The sequence below is a fragment of the Ceratotherium simum genome, chromosome 3 (genome assembly GCF_057802395.1).
Source record: "Ceratotherium simum simum isolate JZ-2026a chromosome 3, ASM5780239v1, whole genome shotgun sequence".
Lineage (NCBI taxonomy): Eukaryota > Metazoa > Chordata > Mammalia > Perissodactyla > Rhinocerotidae > Ceratotherium > Ceratotherium simum.
In genome coordinates this window covers 52,212,686-52,237,436 of record NC_141902.1, presented here as the reverse complement: position 1 = coordinate 52,237,436, position 24,751 = coordinate 52,212,686, and the positions used below count along the sequence as shown (strand labels likewise).

Sequence of the window (24,751 nt, the reverse complement as noted above, 5' to 3'; positions counted from 1 at the left end):
CTCCTCTTCTCCCTCATGCATTCATTTAAGAGATATTTGTTGCCTAACTGTTAATGTCAGGCATTCTGAAAGTGTCTAATGGTCCAGAATCATATCACCCAACACAAAAATAAAAGTGGCTCTTTTATCATCCTCAAAATACCTGCAGCTTTTAGATGCAAAATTAGTCTTTCCAAGATTAACATTAATACTATGCTATTGCTCCCAACAGACAAGATTTGTTCATTTTCATAAGAAAAAAATTTAATTTATAAATGAGACCCCAAAACAGTCTAATGCCTGGTCTTGGGATTGCCAGGACTCAAAGGGCATCTCCCCTTTTGTCTATTCATCCCTCTGATCCACAAACGTTCATTGAATACCTCGTAAATACCAAGGCCATGGAGGATGCTGAGTGGAAAATGACGACAGTCCTTAGCATGAGAGGGAAGAGAAAACCAAAAACAAAATTTCTAATAACACCAGGTCCCTGGAAACTGTAAGCTTCAAGAGGGAACTAGGAACGTGCCTGCAGGACCTGGAATTTGAGCTGAGCCTACTCTTTAAGAAATCTGAAAACAGTATACTGTCCGCACTTCTCTTTTGCACAAGAGTTGGAGATAGGAAGGGGTAGGGATGAGAAAGAGAAGCTAACAGCTGTGGACGGTCTTCCTTTTACTCCCAGACGGCAGTCATTCACATCCCCATTGACTGTCTATTTCTTCACATAGATTCCAGCCACTGTCACGAACCCAGGGAGAAAGAAGACACATCCTTTTCAAAACTGGAAAGAGTATAAAAGGACATACAGAAAAAAGAATGTTATGAGATAAGATGTCAAAGTATTTTACCATCCTTTCAAAGAACGTTTGATAGATCGAATCCCCTTTCTAACACACCGTGAAGATCCATTGCTCTATGGGAAGGGAACTGAAGGAGCTCACCTAATGACCCAAACCAGTCATGCTCTGTGGGAGAGGTACAATTCGCCCTGCAGCATGAGGAAACCCCACATAACCAAGATGTTCATGAATTCTCCTCTGTTGAGCAATCTGTTCTTAAAAAGGTAAGGATGTTTGGGTCTACAAAAACCACTTTTACAGAGTAACTGTTTGGAATTCCTGTAAAATGCTCTTAATATAATTTGACAGTTTTCACCAAATGTTCTAGAAATTTTAAACTTTTAGTGTTCAAGCTCAGGCCAGGATAAAATATTTGTTACTTGACAATGAGAAAATAGCACTTCAGGGGTTTTTGGCCCTGGGAAAGCAGCAAAAGTTAGAAAAACTGATGACAGGAGGTTGCCCTGGCTCCTAAGACTTACCAAGGAAATAAGCTTTTTAATGCAACACAGTTCCTTCAAGAAATATCAGCTTTTAGTCACAGTGGTGGGTGGGTCCTTCCCTGGGGCAGGAACAGGCTAAAGGCTAGTGTACAAATTTAAGACACACTCTTTACCAAATTAAAAAATTATATTTAATTCAGTCTCCTCCAAGTACTTAATAATCTTAAAATTCTATTATATAATACCAATCTGTAAATAATTTAACAAAAAGGCAGCGTCCATCCACTAAACTGACAGAATTTTTTCCAGGAAATATGATTCTATCACATTTGTTGAGCAACCACCTTCAGAGGCAAAAGCTAAAAATACAATCATGATCCTCTTTAAGAAACTGCAGGGGAACTCAAAAGTAAGGCACAGAAATTCACAGAGTAATAGCAGAGTTTCCTAAGTGACCCCTTACATCATCATCAGAGAAAATCCAGTACGAACCACACAGCACAGACTGACAACCCAGTTAGGAGGGAAATCTGGCCTCTGCTTACTTCTACACGTCAGACACTGCAGGCGTGACTGTATGCTAAGCCAAGCTCAGGGTACAAAGATCACACACTGTCAACTGCTGATGGGTTGTGTTTGGTCTATGTGCTTCCTTTTTTTTAATTTCAAGCAATGCTTAAAAGTCAAGAGATCTCACAGCAACATCCAGATATCTGGCTTCTCCTTAAAAATTGAGAGCTCTAGCAACACGGGACCAGCATTCCTTCACTGGCAACTTTCAGCTGCAGCAGAGAAACAACAGACCCTACAGCAAAGGACACACTTTCCAGCTTGCCACAGTCCCCACTATGCCCTACCATCACCTCAACAGCACAGCCAGAGCTTCACTCATTTATGTCCCTATCTGGCCCCTAATGTACTTGAGTTTGCCACTCCCACTCCAGGAAAAGAAAAGGGATAAAAATGGCCCCTGTGCTTAAGAAGCTCAGAGTCTACTAGAGTCGGAAGACATGACAATAAATTACAACATGGTACGATACAAACTACAGTAGAGGATAATCAGGGTGCAACAGAAACCTTAAGGAAGATGCAAGTAATTCCACCAAGGGGAGTGGAGGTATCCGTCTGGGCACCTTCACAGAGGAGAGGACATTTGGGGAGGGTGTTAAAGGACGAAAGAAGCTAGTCAGGCAGGAAGGTGGAAGGAAGTCACTCTACTTGTGCAAAGAGGTGAGATGACTAAAAGAATATGGAGTTTTCTGGAGACAGGGTCAGGCAGAAAAGGGACTTCTATTGCCTACCATGCTAACAATGTTAAACTTAAGTCTGGGGCAATGGGGAGCCAAGCGAGTTACTTAAGCAAAGGCTGACACGATCAGATTTGTTCTTTTAGGTAAAGATGCTGGAAGCAGTATAGAATATAACCTGGGGCAAACAGCCTCACTGGCATGCACCCCATTGGATGCTAAGGTGAACCCCTTTGTGTTAGCTTCCTGGTGCTCAGAAACCCTACATTCTCTGACAATGATATATGTCTTGGCTAACTCACCTGTTATTTCTTTCACAGACTGATGTGGGTCAATACAGTTGTCCTTCTTGAATTGGCCTAATGAAAGTACCGTGAACTAACATACAGTGTTGACTTTTGAAAGGGTCAAAGTGCAATAGCCTAAATCTCTACAGATTATCTCGATTCCATACAACAAAGATATCCTCTTTTGTCTACCATGTTTCCCTTCCCCACTTATACTATCTGTGACAGTGAAGAATCTAGACGCTTCCAATAAATACCTTGCATCTCACATGTGGTACTAGTTTAATTTTCCTTATAGTCAAATCACTATAAACATGCCTAAACACCATGTTCAACTACCTTTCAATGAATATACCATGTTAACTCGAGCTTTGACGCGAGGTCTGAAGGTGATAAAGACATGATGGGTCCAGAGGAGAATCCTTTCACTCAGTAGTCTATGGGCATGTACACGATCACGCAACAGCACAAAAGGCCACTAGCAAGGACACAGAAGGAAATGAGAAGGAAAAAACAGACATGTCTCCTCAACGCACTGAAAATTAAATGTTTCGCTTTTCTCCCTTAAACTAAACTGAATCTCAAAAACAGCTAAGATAGGCCAATCAACAAGAGGCTTTTTTTTTTAACCGTCTCAGTTATAATCACCCCAAACAGTCTATTTCCCAGACTTTTTATTGTTATAACAAACAAACCCATCTTTCACTTCTTGTCATTTGCAATTACCATGCCATAATTGAAAATCAGTGAATCATGATGGCGCTTACGGGAGAGACGGCCTACTAGCTCTGAGCTGTCACTGTATTCATCACAGAATAAACGAACGATACTGAGAGTTCTTTCTTCATCATCTTTAACCTATATATTGCAGAGACTCTAAAAAATTTATACTTTGTAATTCCCCTCTTTCCCTAAAGATGGCATGATATTTCAAAGCATTTTCCCCTTCAAAACACTGCTTTTCTCTTCTTCAACAGCCAACATGAGGCCCGCACCAAAAGACTTCAACATAATTTAGAACGTCTTTGTCGGGGCCAAGAATTCAATTAAGAGAAAAATTATCTTGCAAGAGTTTGGGCAATTCAGCCAATTAACTCTCTTGTAACTTTGCTGAGAAAAGAACTTGAACTGTCTAACAAAAGGCTTCACAAGTCAGAAGGAACAGGCTAGGGCAGGGGTGAAGGATTCCAGAAATTTGGGTCCTGTCTGCAATCCCACCCCATTAGCAAAGCCACACAACGCCCTAGTCCTCAGACCCTTAGAAACGCCTAGAGGGGTACAATGCTCCACTCTGTAAGGGGCTACAGAACTTCATGGGCCTCTAAATCTCACAGACTTAAAATGGTCAACAGCAGAACTGTTGAGCTTATTCTCTGCGAACAAACTGACGAAACTGAGTTGCACTCTGAAAGGAAAAAGAAGAGAAACAACTGGCAATGGTGTGGGAGAGGCGGTCTTGCCCTGCCATCTGTTCCCAAGCCAGATTCTCTTGCCCCGTCCCGATACCCTCTACGGTCTGACGCGCTGATTCGGTTGACTCACCTTGGTTGCTTCTTCCACACTCTCCCTCAGGGCCTGCAGCTCGGCGTCATACTGCTCCTTCAGTTTGTCCATCTCCTGGTCGTGGCTGGAAACCTCTTCTTTCAGGGCTCCCTTCAGGGCAGTGAGTTCACGCTCCCTCTTTCTCAAGAGGTCTTCCTGCTCCTCTTTGGCAATGAGCAGATCTTGAAGATCTCGTTTTGCCTCTAAGAGTTCCTAAACAGAGGAAACGTGGACGGGGAGGTGAAGATCGAACATCTTTGTCAAGTGGCCCTGCATCTCCTCTCCAATTTGGCCACTCAGACGAGCGCCATGCTCTCACCTGTCCTCCACTCTCTACCCCCTCACATGTCTTCCAGTTTAGACGATCTCTTCCTCTCCCCTTTCACTTCTCAGAGGCCACCATTCCTCTTGATATGTCTGTCTTTAGCTTTTTTGAGATTTGATTTAATTTGAGAGAGAAAAGAGAAACTGATTTAATTTTCATTGCCTTGAGGGGACATGTCTGGCTTTTCTCTCTCATTTCATTTCTGTGTAATGGTCTGTTTCCCTTGCTATTGGCCTTGACGTGCTGTTGTTTCACGGGGGACAGGCCCACCTGCTGCTTGCTTCCTTCCCACAGGCCTTGCTTCCTTGACACCCCCCTAGAACTCTGCGTGTGGTTAAACCCTTAATCCATGATCTTAGTACTTGGGATGACTCTGCCCCATTCTCTTTCTATCACACTTGTCCATCTGAGCAGGGCACAATATTCACATTTTCTCCTTCTTAACCGCCAAGAGTTCATGAGGAAAGTCATAAAACTGGGGCAACAAGTTCCACTACAAATCGCATTACCTAAACCCAAGTATGCCCTGCCAAAACTCAGCATTCTTTTTACTTCGCCATCTTTGTCCTAGACCTGCTCAGCTCTCCTCTAGCTCGAGACTCGCCCTCTCCGGCAGACACCTCCCACTCAGCCAGGACTTGGGCACGACTGCCTCAGCTTCCTCTCCTCTCAAGCTCTTCTCTGCACTCCAGACCTTTTCTCCACCCAAAGCCATGTCACAGACAATGAGCTGTCCCTTGCCAGCCTGCTCCAAGTCTTTACTCTATCAGCTATCTTTATTTTTTCTGTCATTTTGTTCATTTCCGTTTCCTTGAATCTATGTTCTTTCTCTCAGGGCACAAGAATCCTGAGTCAACGGCCAAAAAAAAAAACAAGCTTTACCACCAAACTTTTTGAAATATAATTTTTATTCATTTTCTCTACTTCTTGGCCACCTATCCACTCCTTAATCTCTTGCTAGATGGCTTTTGTTCCTACTCTACTAAGACTGCCCCCTCCAAGGTCACAGTGACCTCCTAATCACCATACCCGATGGCCTCTTCTCAGTCCTCACTTTCTTGACCCCTCTTTGATCCTCCCCACCTGTCTCCTTAAAATTCTCCTTTGCCTTGCAGTTCAAAGACAGTACACTCTCCTGCTTTCTTCCCTCAGGCCACTTTTTCTGTAACAATCTTTTCTGGCTTTTCTCGCTCTTCCCAAAAGCTAAGATGATCCCCAAGAATGCAACTTTGCATTCTTCATTCTTTTTTGGCAAGCTCATCTACTTTTTTTCCCAACTATTCACTCTGCGTAAATAACTCCCAAACCTTTACCTCCAACCCTTATATGAGTTCAGACCTGCACTTCCAATGACCTGCTAGACACGTCCGTCTGACGCCCCACAGGCACCTCAGATTCAGTAGGTTCATGTTCTTCAGTGAATTCATCACGTTCTTTCCTTTCCTCTTCCTCTGTTCATTATTCTTGTGAATGGCATCACCCGCTCAGAGCTCACGAGCTAAGGAACTTGGCAGCAAACTTGACCTCTCTTGTCTTTGTCCCTCACAACCAAACCGTTAGTTCCGTATCATCTTAGATCCTTTCCCTCACACCTCCCTGGTTTAGGTGCGCATCACCTCCTGCCCAGGTGGTTCACAACAGCCACTCAACTGCTCCCCGCAACCAGTCCCTACCTGCGGCCTCTGCTATCATCCACACAGCATCCTCTGTCTGGAGCACCCTTCTTCCCTCTCAGGCCCACCTCTCTCTGCTTTCAGAAAATCTCTCAAGACTCTGATACTAAATAACCTCCTCCAACAGGTCTTCCTTAAATTCCCTTCTTGAATACCCATCTCACTTTAGCTGTACTTCTCGCAGCACTTAATACTTTTTTTACATTGCAGTCCACATATTTACATTCTTGTATTATCTCCCCTGCTAGACTGTCAGCTCCTGAAAAGAAGGATATAGATCAGATTTATTATATTTTTGATGCATGGATCAATGATATTGGCAGCATGTCTGTTCTGGATATAAATAAATTAACGCAGAGTATAGCAGGAGTCTGAAGAGCTCAGAATTCTGAACTAGTCTATTCTTTCACGGGTGACTTCCGAGTAAATATACATCCTGTTCTCTTGGAGCTCCTGGAGAACCGGAGGAATAGTTGCCACCTGGGGACCCGAGGCCTCAGAGATGACAAGCTACTCTCCCTTCAAGAAGTATGTCATTGGTGAGGGGATGAAACTGTTCGTATAGACTTAAGTACATATACCTGAGAACAGAATCTCTTTCCTTTTCTCGAGGATATGCACAGCCATTAAACCAGGAGAACCTCTGCAATCTCAGGGTAGAGCTGCATTGCATAGAACAAGACTTAGTCCTCCAAGAATCTAGCTAGTAGGCATTGATAAGCTCAGATGAAAGGTCAAGAGATTCATCCAGGGAACTAGGGCAACTCTGGCTCTTCTAAAGCACCAAACACAGAACACATAACCAAATCGTAAGAAAACACATCCCGTCCTGATATTTATCGAAGAGGACAGGGCAGCCTGCTGCTGCCACTGGCCAGCCCCTCCTTAAGGAGTGTCAGAGAACCCCCCCAACACTGTTGCTACTGGCTACCCCTGTACGTCTTCCTGGAGGCCCTGCCAGCCTCTTCACAACAGCCCCTGTGATTCTAACCCGTATCCTGCTCTTACTCTCACACATTTCTCAATTGTTTTGACGATAAGACAGTTCCTCTTCCCACACTTATCTCTTCCAGGATATATCTGTGTTTTGTGCTGCTTTTCATGTACTGCCGCAACGCATGTCAAGAACCTAGGTTTTATGGTCCATTCTACACCGACATGTTGTTATCTGTGGCTGGGGCTATTGCTTAAGTGGACTGTGTTGCACAAATCCAATCAGATTATACTTCACCATATCACCTAGCAGCACTTGAAGTTTTCCAGAGTAGAGACCAAAAGGCACAGGAGATTTCAAAAACTTCACTTCATCACCTCAGTGGCTTTACTGCTAATTATATCAAGCCAAAGAGAGAGAAAACACATAAACTTCCAAATACAAGGAAATATCCGTTAGAACTGAATGCCTCTCTGTAGACTTCAATTAAAGAAAACAAGAAAAAATCTTGGTCATTCAGAATCAGTGCTTTCAAACCCATACACATCCAGGCTAGTCGCATACATGCAAGTAGCCAGAAGAAAGAAACCTAATGTGTATGTATTGGGGTGGGGGCTATAAAAGTTGACTGTGTTTGGCATTTACTACGTAATAAGAACTGTGGTAAGCATTTCTAAAAATCCAAGGATGTGGGCCGGCCCCGTGGCTTAGCGGTTAAGCGCACGCGCTCCACTACTGGTGGCCCGGGTTTGGATCCCGGGGGCGCACCGACGCACCGCTTCTCCGGCCATGCTGAGGCCATGCCCCACATACAGCAACTAGAAGGATGTGCAACTATGATAAACAACTATCTACTGGGGCTTTGGGGAAAAACATAAAAATAAAAATCCAAGGAGATGACTATTATTATTCTCATTCATAAATGAAAAAAAAAAAAAACTGGAGCTCTGAGAGGCTAACATGCCTAAGATCGCACAGCTTCTAAGGGGTAGAGCCAAGATTGAGACCCACATTGGATACCATGCCCCTTCTCTTCATCATACAGCTTCTGCAGGCCTGACAACAAAGCTACACACTCAAGAGGGGCTGAGAAGCAAGCAATGACACTGTGCTCAGTCTCTTAGATGCAAATAGAACAGAGCACTGTGTCTGGCTGGAAGTCCTATAAGGAGGTCCACCTCTTTAAACTATAGCAAAGAAACATGATCAGAATCTGAAAAGACAAGAAAGAAGGACAGTTGAAAGAAAAAGGAAATATGCTCTGGGACATGGTTGTTATTCACAGTAGCAAGTAGCTATCCTGACAGCAGGTGCACTGAGAGACACACCAGGATGTCCAGAGCAGTAACTTTGCCCACAGAAAGCTTCATTTCACACACCACCTATTCACAGGTATTCCACATCTAAATGAGAAAAATACTAGACCCTCTTCTGCATAAATGCTTCCTAGAAGTTCTATAGGGCCGCTATCTCTGGCCCACACTCATTGAAACGGTAAATAAAAGGTTTTATAGCAAAATTGTAGCTGACAGAGAATTACGTAATTTTTTTTCTAGAAAGATAGCCTAGCGAGTATAACACAGCTGGTGAGAAATACGATGCTTTTTTTAGTTTTTTATTAAATTTTGTATAATGTTCAGTAGTATCACTACCAGTGAAGTTTATGACTATTTTAGAGACCTCAGTTCTGAGCACAGTCCGTCCTCAGATCAATACAATTTCATAACAAGACTATTTTACTGATATTTAAATACTTGCATCTTGGCAAATGCCTGGGATAAACCACCACCAGATTCTGCTGGACTGAGGCCCATCTGTCAGCCCTGCAGGCTCCCATCAAAGATGATGGTTGGTAATTGGAAAACGCCACTGTCACGGCACTTAGAGCCATGTCTCATGTTTACCCGTTTCTCCCAGAATGCAGGGAAATGCATTTATGGACAAAGAAGTGGCTGAAAACTTGTTCTATAATCATTTTGTAACTTGAATTTTAAAAAAAATGCAGAACCATCAATTGTTTAACTAAGAATAACAAAGTCATACTATTGTTGGTCAATTATATGGCTTACCCTAAGCAAACAGGGTATTTTCTACTATTTCTTTCTTTCTTCCTTTGTTTTTTAAACTATTTTATTCTCTCTTAATGTTACTTTACTGATTCTATATAGGGGCCCAATGTTATTTAACAAAATGTGAAGTATTAAAAGAGATTTCATGAAAAATCTTGTGCATTGTGCAGGCCTCACAAAATAAACGGCCTTCAATCTTTTCCAAACATTCAAAAGCAGAAATGTTTAATGTTCATTAAGAGTCTATTCTAAGCCAAACACCATGAAAACTTGGCCACAACTGTTATCAGATTCCCCCAGGCCACTTTTTATTAAGATATGAAGAATAAATTGAATGTGACAAGGAGATGGAATCTATTTTATTAGTGATATAGAAACCATAGATCATGTTTTAAATGTTGCTGACAAGTCAAAGAACATGATAAAAACAGTGAGGACGATTTTCCAGAGGGAGAGAAACCCACTTTGGCACAGAAAAGCTAACTGTGCCCTAACTCATCGTGCAGAAAAGCAGCAGTAGATGATATAGTTCCTGTTACAGGAAAGAGGCAAATAACCAGAAAGCCAGCAACATCAGGAACATTTTTAAGAAAAGATGTGTCTCTCATTATCAGCCTCTGCCTGAAAACACATCACCAAAACTGAGGCTCATATCGTCATCCGAGTTATCGCTATGAATAAGTCAATACACTAATTAATTAATGTTCAGTTCATATATGCTGGGTACACTGTTTTAAAGAGGCAAAGAAGCTACAGTTCATTTCAGAATTATTCTCTTTTTTTAAAATGGTGACATTTTAAAAGTAATTTAAATACTGAAATTTATTTATTCATTTGCTCTGTTGCTTGGCACCATGTTAGGCACGAAATGGGGGAAGAAGCAAAGATGATATGTTCTTGAATTAGCTGGCTAGTAGAAGAAAGAGATAGATAACAAAAATAGAGCAAGGTCAAATGTGCTAAACTAGAGAACCTAAAAGGACAGAAGATATCAGGGGAAAGAGCAAGTAAAATTATAGGTTTCAGTTATTGGAAAATTTCAGCAACTTAAGAGACGTCCCAGTAGCTAAGATAACATCTTTCCCTTTTAGACTTAATGAAACGCCACACGGGAAATCACAGAATATGGCAAAGTCTTACCTTCTATTTAAATTTGTTTGTGAAGCTACATTTTTATTGAAAACCATAAACTGTTCAGTGATATCCTTTCTGGGAACTTATCCTTAGGAAATCTTTTTAAAGAAGTAAAAGGACACATGTAAAAAACACTCACCACACTTTTTCATAATTGAAAAAAAAAGAGAAAGAACAAATATAGGAGGATGATTAAATATATTGTGGTTTATCTCCTAAAAAAATGAAAGATGGAGCCGCCCTGGTGATCTAGTGGTTAAGATTCGGTACTCTCACCGCCTTGGCCCAGGTTAGTTTCCTGGTGGTGGAACCACACCACCAGTCTGTCAGTTGTCATACTGCGGTGGTGGCTCACAGAGAGAACTAAAGTAACAACTAGGATACACAACTATGCACTGAAGCTTTAAAAAAAAAAAAGAAAGATGAAGACTATAGAGTATAATAAGGAAAAATGTCTCTGACAAATTAACTTCTAAAACAGGTATCGAAGCTCTAGGGACACTATAATTGTCCCTAAATTATAGACGGGTAGATGAGAACTATCAATGGATAGGGAGGCAAACAGAAAATGCAAAGATAAAAATCACTGTTACCGTGTTAGGAAAATATGTGTATTTCCACCACCCCCTCCCATTTTGAAATTTCATTTTATGTTATTTTAATAATATTTCAGTGATAATTACACATACTTTCAAAGCCCCTTTCTAATGTACCTGGTCTTTGCAACTCTGAGCCCTGAGAAGAAGGCAGAGCCACGGGAAGCAGCATATTACCACGAATGCGGTAGTTTGAAGGAATTGTTGGATAAAAAGAGAAATACCAGGTAGTAAAGAACAGGCCTGAGGGCTTCCCAGGAGAAAAGGGCTAAACAGAGACAGAGAGATGGTCCTATGGGAGAAGAGAAATGAGTCCTCTCCTCCCATGGAAAAACGAATTCATGAGAACTCCTATGCTGTATAGTCCCAAGCGCTCTGCTCTCCCCTCCTGCCAAGTCCTGGGGAAGAGAGAGGCTAAGTTCTAAGAGCAAGAACTAAAATCCCTCCTGGGGAATTACCTCAAAACCAAACAACGACAGGGGTGAGAAAATAGTTGACAGCTGAGACTTACAGGGACTTGTGAGCCAACAGCTTTTAACCCCAAGAAAGGGACAAAGAAAAGACCCAAGCCTTTAGGGGAAAAGCAGTAAAAAATGAAAGTTAAATACTAACAAGGTACCTTTATTTTTTGATGGTTTTTTTGTTTGTTTGTTTTGTTCTAAATTGTATCATTTATTTGCTGGGCTGTTCCTAAAAATCAAAGCTTATAAGGAACTAAATTTCAAAACTATGTCAAAAATACAGGTAATAATAATGTTATAGCCAACATCAAAATATCTTAAAACGAGTGCAGAGATGAAAGTTCTGTCTTTTCCTGACCCTCCATTATACTAATTCCCAACAAAAAATGTAGCCATTCGAAACGTATTCTTGCTCTCTAATCATTTCATGTATGTGTATCTACTCCCTCAACAGGATAGTAATCTAATTCAGGGAAGAGATAATAATTGCCTTTGGAAAATCCCATAATAATTAAGAAGTGCTAAGCAGAGGAAAGCATCAACCTTATCCACTAACTCACATTGATAAGAACTAAATATTCAATAGTGAATATACTGATAGGGGCAGAAGCCAGATGGGCAGCCTGTGTACATAGTAAATACATTCATTCATTCATAGTGCATCCATCCAACCATCCACCAAGTATTTCCTGACTGCTATATGTCCCAGGCCGTGGGATAGCTGCTGCAGATAAAACGCTAAGCCAACCATCACCAACCCTGCCTCCTGGAACATATGGCCTTATGGTGGCTTTAAACAAATAAAGACTTAACTTGTGATAAGTGCTGTATGGGCTTTAATGTCTTTAAAATGGTTTTCCGTAAATAGCATTACTTAACAAAGTATTTTTGCCCAAAGTTTAACCTGAATCTATTAGTGTTTAGATACAAATTCAAATTTACTAGGAATACAGGGGATAGTGAACCAAGTTAATGGACACCATAATCCAGAATGTGGGGCACTGGTCTGGTCTCTTCAGAAGAGAAGGAATGGGAGGAAAAGAACAAGCGAGTAGGGGATAGGGATGCGGAGTGCTATCCACACTAAGATAAATGGACTCAGAGATAACAATGAAAGCAATGTGGGATTCTTGATTGGATCCTGCCTTGGGGGGGGCGGGGGGAACAACTATAAAATATACTTGGGGCACAACTGGCAAATTTGAAATAAGGACTAGGTATTGGAATTATGTTATACTATAGATATTATAGGAATTGTTAATTTTTTAGTATAATAACGGCATTGTGGTTATAAGAAAATTCCCTAATTTTTCAAAGATGCGTGCTGAAGAATTTAGGAATGAGGCATGGTGTTATCTGTAATTTGCTTTGAAATGGTTCATCAAAGAGGAATAGATGGATGAAAAAAAATAGGAGGATGAACAGATGAATAAATGGACTAAATATGGTAAAGTGTTGACAACGTTGCATTTGGTTTGGGGCTGTATGGGAGTTAATGTGTTATTCTTTCTATTTTTCTGTATGGTTTAAAATTTTCCTAAGACAATATTTAAAAACTATTATATATGATGCTCTTACAGAATCTAGCCATAGGCACCACAGGGGGAGGAAATGCATACAAAAGAATATGGCTCCGAGGACCCAGTCCCCTCACACACACTCCAGCACCATCTCAGCCTCTCCAAGCAGATGAGGCTTCTCTTTTCACCTGACCCCACAGCCCCCTTACCTCAATCAGAACTCCCTTCTCCCTGTCCTCAGATCGTTTAGCACTGTCCAATTCATCATGCATTTCTGAGAGCTGGTCCTGGAGATCCCTGATCTCAGTCTGGTGCTGTTCCCGCTCCATCTTCACCTGGAACAGCCTGGCAGGGAAGGAAGCCCGTCAGACAGACTCTCCTGGGCTCTGCTTATTTTCATCCAGTCCGATTTCAGACCTTCAGATGGTCAAGCAGAGTCATCTAAAGCCCCAACAAGCCTCTCATTCTCTGTTCTGCACTGAATAAGGAATCACAAACCAGAAAAGCCACCAGGTAAGAACTCATGTCTATAGTCTAATTTGCCCAACAAGAAGACAAGTGAGAACTCAAACCAGCGCAATGGTTATACAGTGACATTTTCTCCCCAAAAGGAGACCGTAGGGTACCAGAATTTGGATATAGAAGATAAAGAATTAACAAAAACAACAGAACATTTTTGATAAATATTTTCACTAATGCCACTCTACTCCCCACCCCTCGCCCCCCCAGTACTGTAGACCAGGAGAGTCAGCAAATTATGGCCCATGGGCCAATCTGGCCCACTGTCTGTTTTTGTAAACCAAGTTTTATTGGAACACAGCCATACTCATTCATTTACATATTGCTTATGGTCTTTTGCAAAATATAATGGCAGAATTCAGTGGTTCCAACAAAGAACATATTGGCCCATAAACCCTAACGTATTTACTATCCGACAGAAGAAGTTTGCCAGTTTCTGCTCTAAACCAAACTCACAGCTATTCTACCTTTTTATTTTGTAAAGTCTTTACTATACTCTAAATTTTCTGATTTTTGTCCTACCAACTTCTTTTCTGAAATTAACCTCTAAGAATCTTCTAAAAGCAAACACCACACCATCAAAATTGCAAAAGAAATCAAATGCTTTTATTATGTAATGTCGTTTTTCCTGAATTCCCCTCTAGATTTCACTCCTGCTTAACCTTTCACTTAAGGCTGCCATCATGTCCAGAGGGCTTCAAAGCACTGTACATTTTCAAACCTTGGTTTCAGATCCTTTGGTCACAGATTTTAATACGACACAATGACAGGGCCATCTTGGGCTTGACTTCCCTTCTCTGCAGACTTAAAAAAAGTATAAGCACTGGTCACAGAGACCAGCACCAAACCAGGACAAAATTCACAAGCCGGGAGGTTGCAGAGGTCACATGACATGTGCCTTCTGGAGGCTGGGCCCAGGCTCTTTGAAATCTGTCTTTAGATACCACCACTCAGTGCTCCCAGCTTCTCACTTATCTGCTATGAGATCCACTCTAAGGGTTGAAACTTTATGAGACATGCTTGAAGGTCTACAAAGAATTTTTAAATTATCAACCTTTCTGCCTAGCAGTCTACACATGTCACCAGTTTCACAATTTAACAAGGTTAAGAGGGTGGAAAGGAAGGGTCAGCAGCCCCTATAAATATTTGGAAGGCTGGGTAGTAATAAATGGACAAAAAGGTTCTGGCCACCTCGGATGCAAGACCCTTGGCCCAGAACTTACTCCTCCAGGTTTTTCCGGAGCTCCCCTTCACTTTCTTCCAGGCGCTGCTGCAGCACGGAGTTCTCTTCCACTTTAGTGTCACGCTGGCTCTGGAGCTCTTCTAAGTTTGCTTTCATTCTCTCTCTCTCTTCTTTGATGTTCTGTTGATTCTAACATGAAGAAGTGTGATTTTAAAGCACCTCCACATACATCAATGTAATCCCATAGAAGCCTTTTTCTAAACTCTGATGGACTCCATGTCTTTGCACTTATGTTATTAAATAACTAAATCAAACTACATAATTAAAGCATAACAGTTTGTAACTAGAAAGAGTACTAAATATTTAATGAATTGTAATACTTGTAAAAGAGAAACACAAACACAGCTAAACCTCATTCTGCTAATTCTATTACTTAGTTCAGATGTTTTATATACATTTAAGCTTCCTATTGGCCTGCCTGAATCCAACAGGGTTTCTTTTACTCTGTCAAAGCAAACAATCTCTATACGCTTTGGTTACTTAAAAAAAAAAAATTATTTGGCCAGCAGGAGCCAAATGTACAGGAATTTACTCAGTGATGAGAAGAATGTTTCTTGTGGGAAAAAAATTGGCTTTCACTTCACTTGGGCAACCCAAGGTGCTTAAAATATTCTTTATCAATCAAGACAAAAATGAAAAAAAATAATATAATGGAAAAATCAGATACCTTGACTTCTAGTTGAAGCTGTCTCTGAAGTTCAGCCACTTCTGTGGTCAACTTATTTTTCTGTTCCAATAGATCTTTGACTTCAGATGAAGAATTAGAAGCCTGCAATTAATTATACAGACATCCTAATTTAAATGTTAAAATGCCTTATTTTCATTCTCTTCCGCCCTAAAATGTAATCAGAGCAGTAATACTGAACATCTGAAGACCCAATTCAAATGTCAACCCCTAGAGAGAGCCTTCCCTGACTTCACAGGCAGAGTCAGTCATGCTGGCGCCCTCGGGACTCCAGTGAACTTTATTTTACAGCATTTATCCCAGATAAATTATCAGAGGAATTATTTCATCAGATATCTCAACACTAGTCCAATATAACGAAAACTTTTTTCTTGGTAGAAATTGACCACTGATTCTAAAGATTACATGGAAAGGCAAAAAGACCTAAAATAAGCATGACAATCTTGAAGAAGAATAAAGTTGGAGGACATACATTACCAGATTTCAAGGCTTACTACACAGTTACAGTAATTAAAACTGGTATCAGCACAAGAAGACAGCACAAGTAGACCAATGGAACAGAACAGAGAGTCTAGGTGTTAGAGAGGACGTAGCGACGGGAACTGGCATACATTACTGGTGGGAACGTAAATTGTTTCAACCACTCTGTAAAATCACTTGGCAGTATTTAAAAGCTAAACATACGCCTACTTTATGTCCCAGCAATTTTACACCTGGATATATACCCAAGAGAAATGAGTGAATGTATTTATCATCAAAACATGTACAACAATATTCATAGCAGCTTTATTCATAATTCCAGCCAAAAACTGGAAATGTCCATCAAGAGTGTATACTACGGAATAGTGATACAATGGAAAACTACACATCAATAAAAAGGAACTACTGATACATGCGACATTAATGAATCTCACTGATATAATATTGAAACAAAGCTAGACATACAAGAGTACATACTGTAAACTTTTATTTGTATAAAATTCAAGAAAGGTAAAACTAATTTATGTGATAGAAGTCAGAATATGACTGCCTCCAGAGGGAGGAGGTGTAATTGATTGGGAAGGGCACAAGGAAACCTTCTAGGGTGATGGGAGTGTTCTGTATGTTGATCTGGGTGCGTCTGCATGAAGCATAACTATGTGAAAAATTCAACGAACTATACAGTTAAGACTTGTGCAATTTACTGTATGTAAGTTATATCCCAATAAAACATCATAAAAAAATAAAAATCAATATTTGTTGAAGATTCATCTGTTGCATGAAGTTATACCCAAAGCCCACATCTCTATGTTCCCAAGGCCCTTTGTACATACATTTATTACAGAAATTGCATTACATTGGGTCATGTAATGACCCAATGACCATAACCACCAATGAGATGTGTATCCCTCACTCTCTGCATATGTCTGCATATAAGTAGCAAATACATATATGTTAGCTAAATTGACTTTCTTCTTTTAGATGCCACATTTCCATAATAAAGGGAGACATGATGAAGAGAGAGCTTATTAAAGAGTCTATTAGATGGGGCCGGCCCCATGGCGTAGCGGTTAAGTGTGCGCGCTCTGCTGCTGGCGGCCCGGGTTCGGATCCCAGGCGTGCACCGACGCACCGCTTGTCAGGCCATGCTGTGGTGGCATCCCATATAAAGTGGAGGAAGATGGGCACGGATGTTAGCCCAGGGCCAGTCTTCCTCAGCAAAAAGAGAATTGGCATTGGATGTTAGCTCAGGGCTGATCTTCCTCACAAAAAAAAAAAAAAGAAAGAAAATAAAGAGTTTATTAGAAAATACCATTTTTGTATGACTATGAATATTAATGGATCTCATTTTTTTCTTCCATAAGTATAACAGGATGACACTCTCAAAAGAATTTGGCTAAAACCCTACAGCAAAGTGGTTAGAAAACTACAAATAGGGAGGGGAAGAGATAAAAGCAGGAATCAAAGCTAGAAAAGGCAGTGACTTGGCTCCCATGCACCTGAATCCAGACGTGAGTTGTACGTGATGAACTCGGAATGAGATAATTACTCCTGTGAAGGGGACCAGGACCCAACAGTCAACCAAAACAAAGGACTTTCAATTTTCTAAGGCAAAATGAGAACAATCCTTTTTAGAAATCTAAATCCAACCCAATGAGGGAAATTGTAGATTGTCCTTTCCCAAACAAAAACTCTGCCTGCTGTGCTGTTTTCCAATATGGTCTTAGTCCATAATGGAGAGGGTTCTTACACTCTCTCGCAGGAAATCACTTAACTGACACCAAAAAGATAAAATCTCCAAAGCCTTTGCCAGCAAACAATCAGATTCAGAAAATAAGAGGGAGGGAAAGGGAGTAGAAAAATATGGGCAATTAAGCAGTCACGGCACTGTGATCAGAGCCAGAAGTCTAAGAGCCTAAATTCATCTTCTCATCATCTCTGGCTGGATTCAGCAGCAGTTTCTTAACTGGTCTCCCTTCCTCTAGTCTTACCTCTCTCCAAAAGCCACAAAAGGAATGAATTTTACAAATATAGCACTATTCATTCCTGTTTAAAGTCCATCAGTGGTAGCCCATCACCTTCAGCCTGAAATGCAAGCTTCTTACTGTGATTTCTGAGGTCCTTCCTATCGGGCGTTTCCTCCCCACGTGCTGGCTCTGCTCCAGCTCCACTAAATTACCTCCTGCCCCTAAATATGGCAAACACACGCCTCTTTTTATTTTATATTTGTTTGTGCCCTTCCCTCTCCCTAGAATGCCCTGCCTTCCCTTCTTCTCCCAGAGAATTCTATGATCTTTTGAGACACCATTAGTGTCACTGACCCCAGAAGGACTACCCTGACTTCCCCAGTTTGGGCTGGACACACCTACTCTGTGACCCACAATGACAATGTTAACATCAAGACCAAAGGATATTCCTTAAATTTAAGTAATCATTGAACATTTTTTTCAAGAAATATCTCGTGAGACTAGTTTCCAGGGTACATGTTTTGAGAGCAGTATGTTAATGAAAAATTATATTAAAGACAGACATTTTTGAGTTTAAAAAAAATAATAATAATAATAATAATAATAAAATAAATAAATAAAAGACCAAAGGATATGCTGTCCCTAAGAATATGCACCCTTAGAGAAAAGCAAGAGTCACAGTGATAATCTGGATTTAAGAATTTTAGCAAAAAATCCTAAACTAATTTTAAGAACTATGTTGAGCTCCTGAAGCTTTCCTACAAGCAAGGTGTAAAATGTAAAGATTCCCCAGTGGACAATTAAAAATATATATACTAATATAAATATATAAATTGTATATACATATAAATTATATAATTTTAAAAATTATATATATATAAATTATATAATATATATACAAATTGTTCTATTAGATGCCAGAGCAGCAGTCAGGGGTTAGCTGAGTGCTAGAGGAATACTGAACAGCAGGCCAAAGCGGGTAGTTGATGTCTAAAAATATCCTCTGTACATATGTTTCCAAAGGTAAAAAGAAGCTATAGACAAACTTCCTGTTGTCTGCCTCTGGGTATCTTCTCTTTCCTGTCCAGGCAGAATTCCCCCAGAGGGAGAAAGGGAAGATGCAGAAGCAAGAACCCTCTTAAATGCTGTTTCCTTTTAGGGCACAAGATGTGTCTGGCATACAGTAAATGTTCATCAAACATGAGATGACTCCTTCTTTAACAAAAAAATCTCCAAGTCCCAACCCGAATTCAGTAAAATAAATTAAAGAGGCAGTTTTTTAAAAAGAATTTGGTACACTCCATTCCTTCCTTTCCCTTCCACTAATCTTGGTCAGCTTCACCAGTCTAAATTCCTTATTCTCTTGCTCTTATTCTCTTATTTCTTATTCCCGCAGTTCCAGAGCTTGGTCCAAGCCTCTTCACACTCACCCTCCAAATTTGCCTACAATGATGCTGGGGTTCTTCACCCATCACTTCATCTCATTCTTCCCAGTCTTACTTCCCCTTTCTAAATTTCACTACTTATTTGTTTCATCCTGTTATATTTTATGTATTTTTTAAATAAAATATCTTAAAACCTTTCTGAATAAAAGACAGTGTGCAAATTAATAATATTTAAAATTTGATCTTCCATCTTAGGTCCTGCTCACTACTCAGGAAACTTCCCACTTGCTGTAATAACCAAATGTACATACCGAAGAAACAGCAATTTGTTTGCCACATTCCATGTTAAATGCCCTCTACAAACCCCAAAACTTCAATTTACTTGATTATTTCCTGGCGTGCTCCCTGCTGCTCGAGACTTTAAAGTCTGGATTTTCTCAAAGACCAGGTTGACTTTCCTTTTAGTAGCGTCATCATTATCGGTGCTTCTGGAAAAGAGGCAACAGAAAAAAACAATGAGGGGCACCACCATCCGTCTCAGAATACATTATTTGTGTGCCATGATACACAAACAACAAGCCCTTTAAGAAGATAAATTGCAAGAGGCATGAATTAATTAAGGCTGCAAACAAAACCAGTCTGAGAAGAGAAGGGATGGATGGTGTATTTTTCTTCAAATAAACTTATATGTTACCACTCAATTCAAGGCAAGTGTTCCTATTTCCAAACATGCGAAACAGACATAACCACATTCTAAATAAGCTTGGAGAAAACATCCAGTGAAAATTTAGTAATTGGTTGTTTGATTCAAATAACTTCTATTCATTCCAACAAGGAATTCCTCCTGTACATGTGTCTCACACACACACAGTTTACTTTTAAATCTCACGCTAAGCCTTTGTTTAAAAAAATAAATCCCTAAGCTAAGATTGTCAACACAGCATCCCTCTGTCTAGACTTTCACAGGTAATGACCAGATAAAGTTTTACTAACTTCTACCACACCTTCTATCAAATGTACCTGGCAATTAGGAAAAAAAATTTTAAATAAGTTTCCTTAAACAGGCACCTCCTGCTAAAGTCTGTCTCACTAGTGTCTCAGTAAATCATGGGCCAAAAAAATAAAAGAATTTAGAGAAAGAATTTTAAAAATCAAAAGTTCTTCTACCTTAATCTTAACATGGTAAAACTCTTCACAGGGAGATACTAGTAACTAGTTCTTAGCTAGAAGAATCTCTTCAGTTCCTTTTTTTTTTTTTTTGTTCAAAAGAGCTCCTATTTTATATTTTGAATCTGACTATTTTGTCAGCTCTATATTACTGACAAATAATTATAAGGCATAATACAAAAATATGAAGTGTTTTGATACCAATGAGTATCTGCCAAGTGACTTGCAGTCATGTTAGGCTGTAAAGCTTTTTTTCTTCTTTTTAATCATATCTGATGAGAGAACCGAAACAGAAACTTCAAATTCCTGACCTCGAATTCCAGCGCAGTTAGTATCTAAGGACTGAAAACCAGATTACAGTACTCAAACTCAACCTCCAAGATAAGTATGTGGAAAGCACTGCTTTTAAATGACTCATATGTGCTTTAAAAATAATGGGAGCAGGGGCTCCTGGCCAATGTCAACTCTGGGAAGGGGAGGAGGTGCTTTTATTTGCAACTTCTAATAAGGGACGATTGATTACTATTGTGTGTGTGGAAGAACTCCAGGTGATGGCAGACTTAATTAAACTGAATAGTGGACATTCTTCCTATCTTTGAACATGTTTTTGAAACAGTAAAGGGTCACTTAAAAAACACTCATTTTTAATTTTTAAAGTATGATGTCCTTCCCTACACTCCCCTCCCCTGCTCCTCACTCGCCACCACCCAAGACTAAATGCTGTTAGGAAAACCCCAGCCAGAGCCTTAACCCTCAAATGGCTCACACAGGGCAGGAACGGAGGGCAAAACACAAGGTCAGAAAAGGAAATTAAGATCCCCACCATAAATGATAGTATTTTGCTCCTTTAAGGAAAATCACTAACCCTTCTTTGAGGTAATTGTAAAGTATCTGCTTGGCCGTCTCCTCATTGGTTTGTTGAGTGAGCTCTTGCTGGCCTTTTAACAGATCTGGAGTGGCCTGGAACAGAATGTCTGTTATTAGGTCACAGGATGACATTTCCAAGAAGACAAAACCCTGAAGCAGAAGCTTCCAAACACATTCCTACTTTCTAAAAACAATTCCTCAGGTGAGGATCCTCATTAGCGCTGGCTCCACCACTTATCAGCTCTGTAACCTTGGGCAAGTTACTCAACTTTTCCTCACTTCAATTTACTCACCTGTCAAATGAGGTTAATGGTGCCTACCTTTATAGGGTTGGTGTGATCCTCTTTAGTGCCTGGCACGTAACAACTCTTATTATCATTTTTATTACTATTCTTTTTTGTTACTACCCAAACACTAAATGTACCACTTAAATAAATTCCATCACTTTAGGACTAACCTAAATTAGAATTAACCTGATTTCTCAGGCCAGAAATTAACTCAGTCACTCAATTTCATGAGGAAAGTTGATATATCTACACAAATCTAGACACTGAACCTCTGTGTGGAGACAAATTCCACATACCTTCAGATTTCACACACACACACAAACAAAAAAATCGAGCCTCTCTATAGTGTTTGACAAGTTACTTTACAGACAAGACCACAATGGGAATCTAGGTGGACTTGAATTCATTTAGAAAACCATACAATTGGCAGTAGGACACAATCTGTAGAGAAAAACCCTAAAAAAACCTGGGTGTGTAATTACTGATTCAAGATGGAAGATATGTATTCCTACAGCCTCCTGCAGCATGAGGCTGCCGGATTTAGATCATTTAGAAGGGCCAAAAAGACAAAGAAAAAACTCACACGAGTATTACCTGAGTATTTGAAGTGGAAGTAAATGTCTTCACAGAAATCTTCTTGGCACCCGAGTCAGGCGACGTTGCTGGCGCCCGACTCTGCAACATCAGCGTAGCAGTGGTTGTTTTAATTTCCTCCTCCTTTTTATTCTGTGCCGGGAGGGAGGATGCGCTCACGGTTGACCTTTCCTGGCCACCTTTGTTTTCTGGAACTCGCCCATCTTTGTTCTGCGGCGGAGGCCGGGGGTGGGCTCCCTGCAGCCTGGCGAAGGCGCGGCCCGCGCCCTGTTTCCCGCGGTGCTCGGGAGCCGGCGGCCTCTGCGGGCAGACCTGTGACGGCCGGAGGAGATGCTCGCTGGACTTGCCCAAGTTCCTGCTAAATTCGGTTAGGTACTCCGAGTTCCCCTGCAGACCAAAGGGAAAGGCACTGTCCACACTTCTGGACCTCTTCCTGTCCTCTGGATTGATTCTGTTTCGCTTCCCAGACCTTCCTCTTCTCTGCAGCCCAGGTTTTTGGTCAAATTTTTCAATTAACTGATCCACACCAGGAATTGATCCCGTATCGATATCCCGCCCCGTTCCCGGCAAGAAGGGGATATACCTTCTATTTTCATGACGATTCACATTGTCTGCATGAATGGCACATTCTTGATCGTCAAGTAAAAATCTGTACAAAGAGTTGGCCGATGTGGGAGTCGTGGACGACGAGGAGGACCTCCGAGACCGAGCTCCATCCAGGACCGGTCCCGCCGAATCCTGTCGCCGGAAGGGAAGCACGTCCGGCCTGGTTTTCTTGGGTTCGGGGTGGGTGTGTGGGCTGTGGGCGGTTGGGGGCCTCCCGCTAGGGGAAAGGGCCTCCTCTGAGACCAGCCCCTCCTTGGTGCAGCTCTGAACATTCACACACACGGAGGTCTGCTTCTTGGGGTCATCTATGACCACAGAGCTGCATAAACGAATGGCCGTCACGTTGGACTTGGCCAGGTCTTCCAAAGGAGGGCTGGTAGGCTGGGGACTACTAGGTTTGGGAAAGCAAGTCCAAGCCTTCTTATTGTTGGTACCTTCTTCTGTTGAGGTTTTTAGCCAATTACTCTCGGAAGGTTGGTGATTTTGTAAGTTCAACTCATTCTTTTCAGGGTCGTAGGGCTGCAAAAGCTCTGGGTGTCTCTGGAAGTTCAGCATGTGGGATGGCTTCATTGGTCCCTCTTTACGTTCCAGAACTCCATTCTTGCCCTCAAAGAGAGAGGGTTGTTTGGGGTTTCTTATTGGGCTGGGTTGGGCATATGGGTTTTCTGGGAGCTGCAGTTCTTCTGCACTGTTCTCCTCAAGCACAGACCCATTGCTGGAATGCAGAGGCAGGTTATTTATCATTGGAGATGGAAATGACGGCCCGTTTTCAGAAGATGTGCCTGCCAGACACCGCTCTGTGTTATTCAGGACTATGTAGGGGTGGCCATCAATTCCCTGTACCCGAATACTGACACCATAGGAGCCTGCCTTAGAGTGCTGAGAATTCCTTGATTTTTTGGTTTCCTCACTTGCGAGTCTCAGATGGACGCCGTATTCCTGCTGCACATGTTGATATTCACCGAAATACAGCTCCATGGTCCACTGTTCCCACTGCCAGGGAAAGAGGGGGTAAAACGGGGACATTAAGTTAGAATTACATCTGTTTAAATGAAGATTATGAGGGGAAACTTCAAAGTTCAAAGAAAACAAAACACTTTAAACAGCAAGGACACTTCAGAGCCAAATGCTCATCCAACAGGCCTTTCTGAATGCCCCTGAGCCCACTTGACCATGGTGTTTGTCAACACTGGGCTTGAACCCTGGCCTCAGGGTGGACGACCTGAAGCCTTTGGCATAATTTCATTATTCTATTTATAGCTGACGGGCTGTTCTGGTTGCTTTGTTTTTTCCTTAATTGGTTACCTCACACTTCATGCTATTTATTTTTAACCAACAGAATGTTCCAGTTACCAGCATTTCAGAACAAGTTACTTTTCCATGAAAATAATTAAGAGCTAAGGCATTCTGATTGTCACCATTTTTCTTTTTTCCTATACCGTTAATTTTCCTGTCAAAACAACCCTTTCAACCTTTTTTACACACAATCCTGATTTGAAATCTTCATCACTATTTATTTTGGATATACTGTTTAAAACATTTTAAGGAATCAGTTGTTGGTGAGACCGACAGTAAGAGTAGATGATTAAAAATAATTATCGTTTTTTCTTACCAAAACAGTTCAAGTAACATATTGATCTGAAAAATGTTATAAAAAGCTGAAGCCTCAGGGCTCTTTATTTTGTGATGGATCCTAAGGTCAAGAATCATAGCCTCCACCTTTCTGGTGTGTGGCCGCCCTTGTCAGAGATGGCACGTAAGTCACCAGGTGGGACGCCCACCCCGCCCTACACTCGGAGGTTATCTCACCAGAAATTCACTTCTATCACTCTGCAAGACTCCAACAGCAAAGGAGATGCAGAAAGAGCAGTAACAACTGGTCACAGATAAACTGTCTCA

At 41.0% G+C, this 24,751-nt stretch overlaps 1 protein-coding gene across 5 annotated transcripts in view; it reads right to left on the bottom strand.

The window, feature by feature from the left end:
- CGNL1 (cingulin like 1) overlaps positions 1-24,751 on the bottom strand; it is a 157,137-nt gene that overhangs the window by 77,915 nt on the left and 54,471 nt on the right. For all 5 annotated transcript variants that reach the window (XM_087427755.1, XM_087427762.1, XM_087427768.1 and 2 more), the window contains exons 2-8: positions 22,247-23,845; positions 21,364-21,458; positions 19,714-19,819; positions 15,482-15,583; positions 14,795-14,943; positions 13,262-13,397; positions 4,341-4,553 (exon numbers count right to left, since the gene is read on the bottom strand). In XM_087427755.1, the coding sequence (XP_087283881.1) occupies positions 4,341-4,553; positions 13,262-13,397; positions 14,795-14,943; positions 15,482-15,583; positions 19,714-19,819; positions 21,364-21,458; positions 22,247-23,830 (2,385 nt within the window). In that variant the 5' untranslated portion in view covers positions 23,831-23,845. The remainder of the gene's footprint in view (positions 1-4,340; positions 4,554-13,261; positions 13,398-14,794; positions 14,944-15,481; positions 15,584-19,713; positions 19,820-21,363; positions 21,459-22,246; positions 23,846-24,751) is intronic.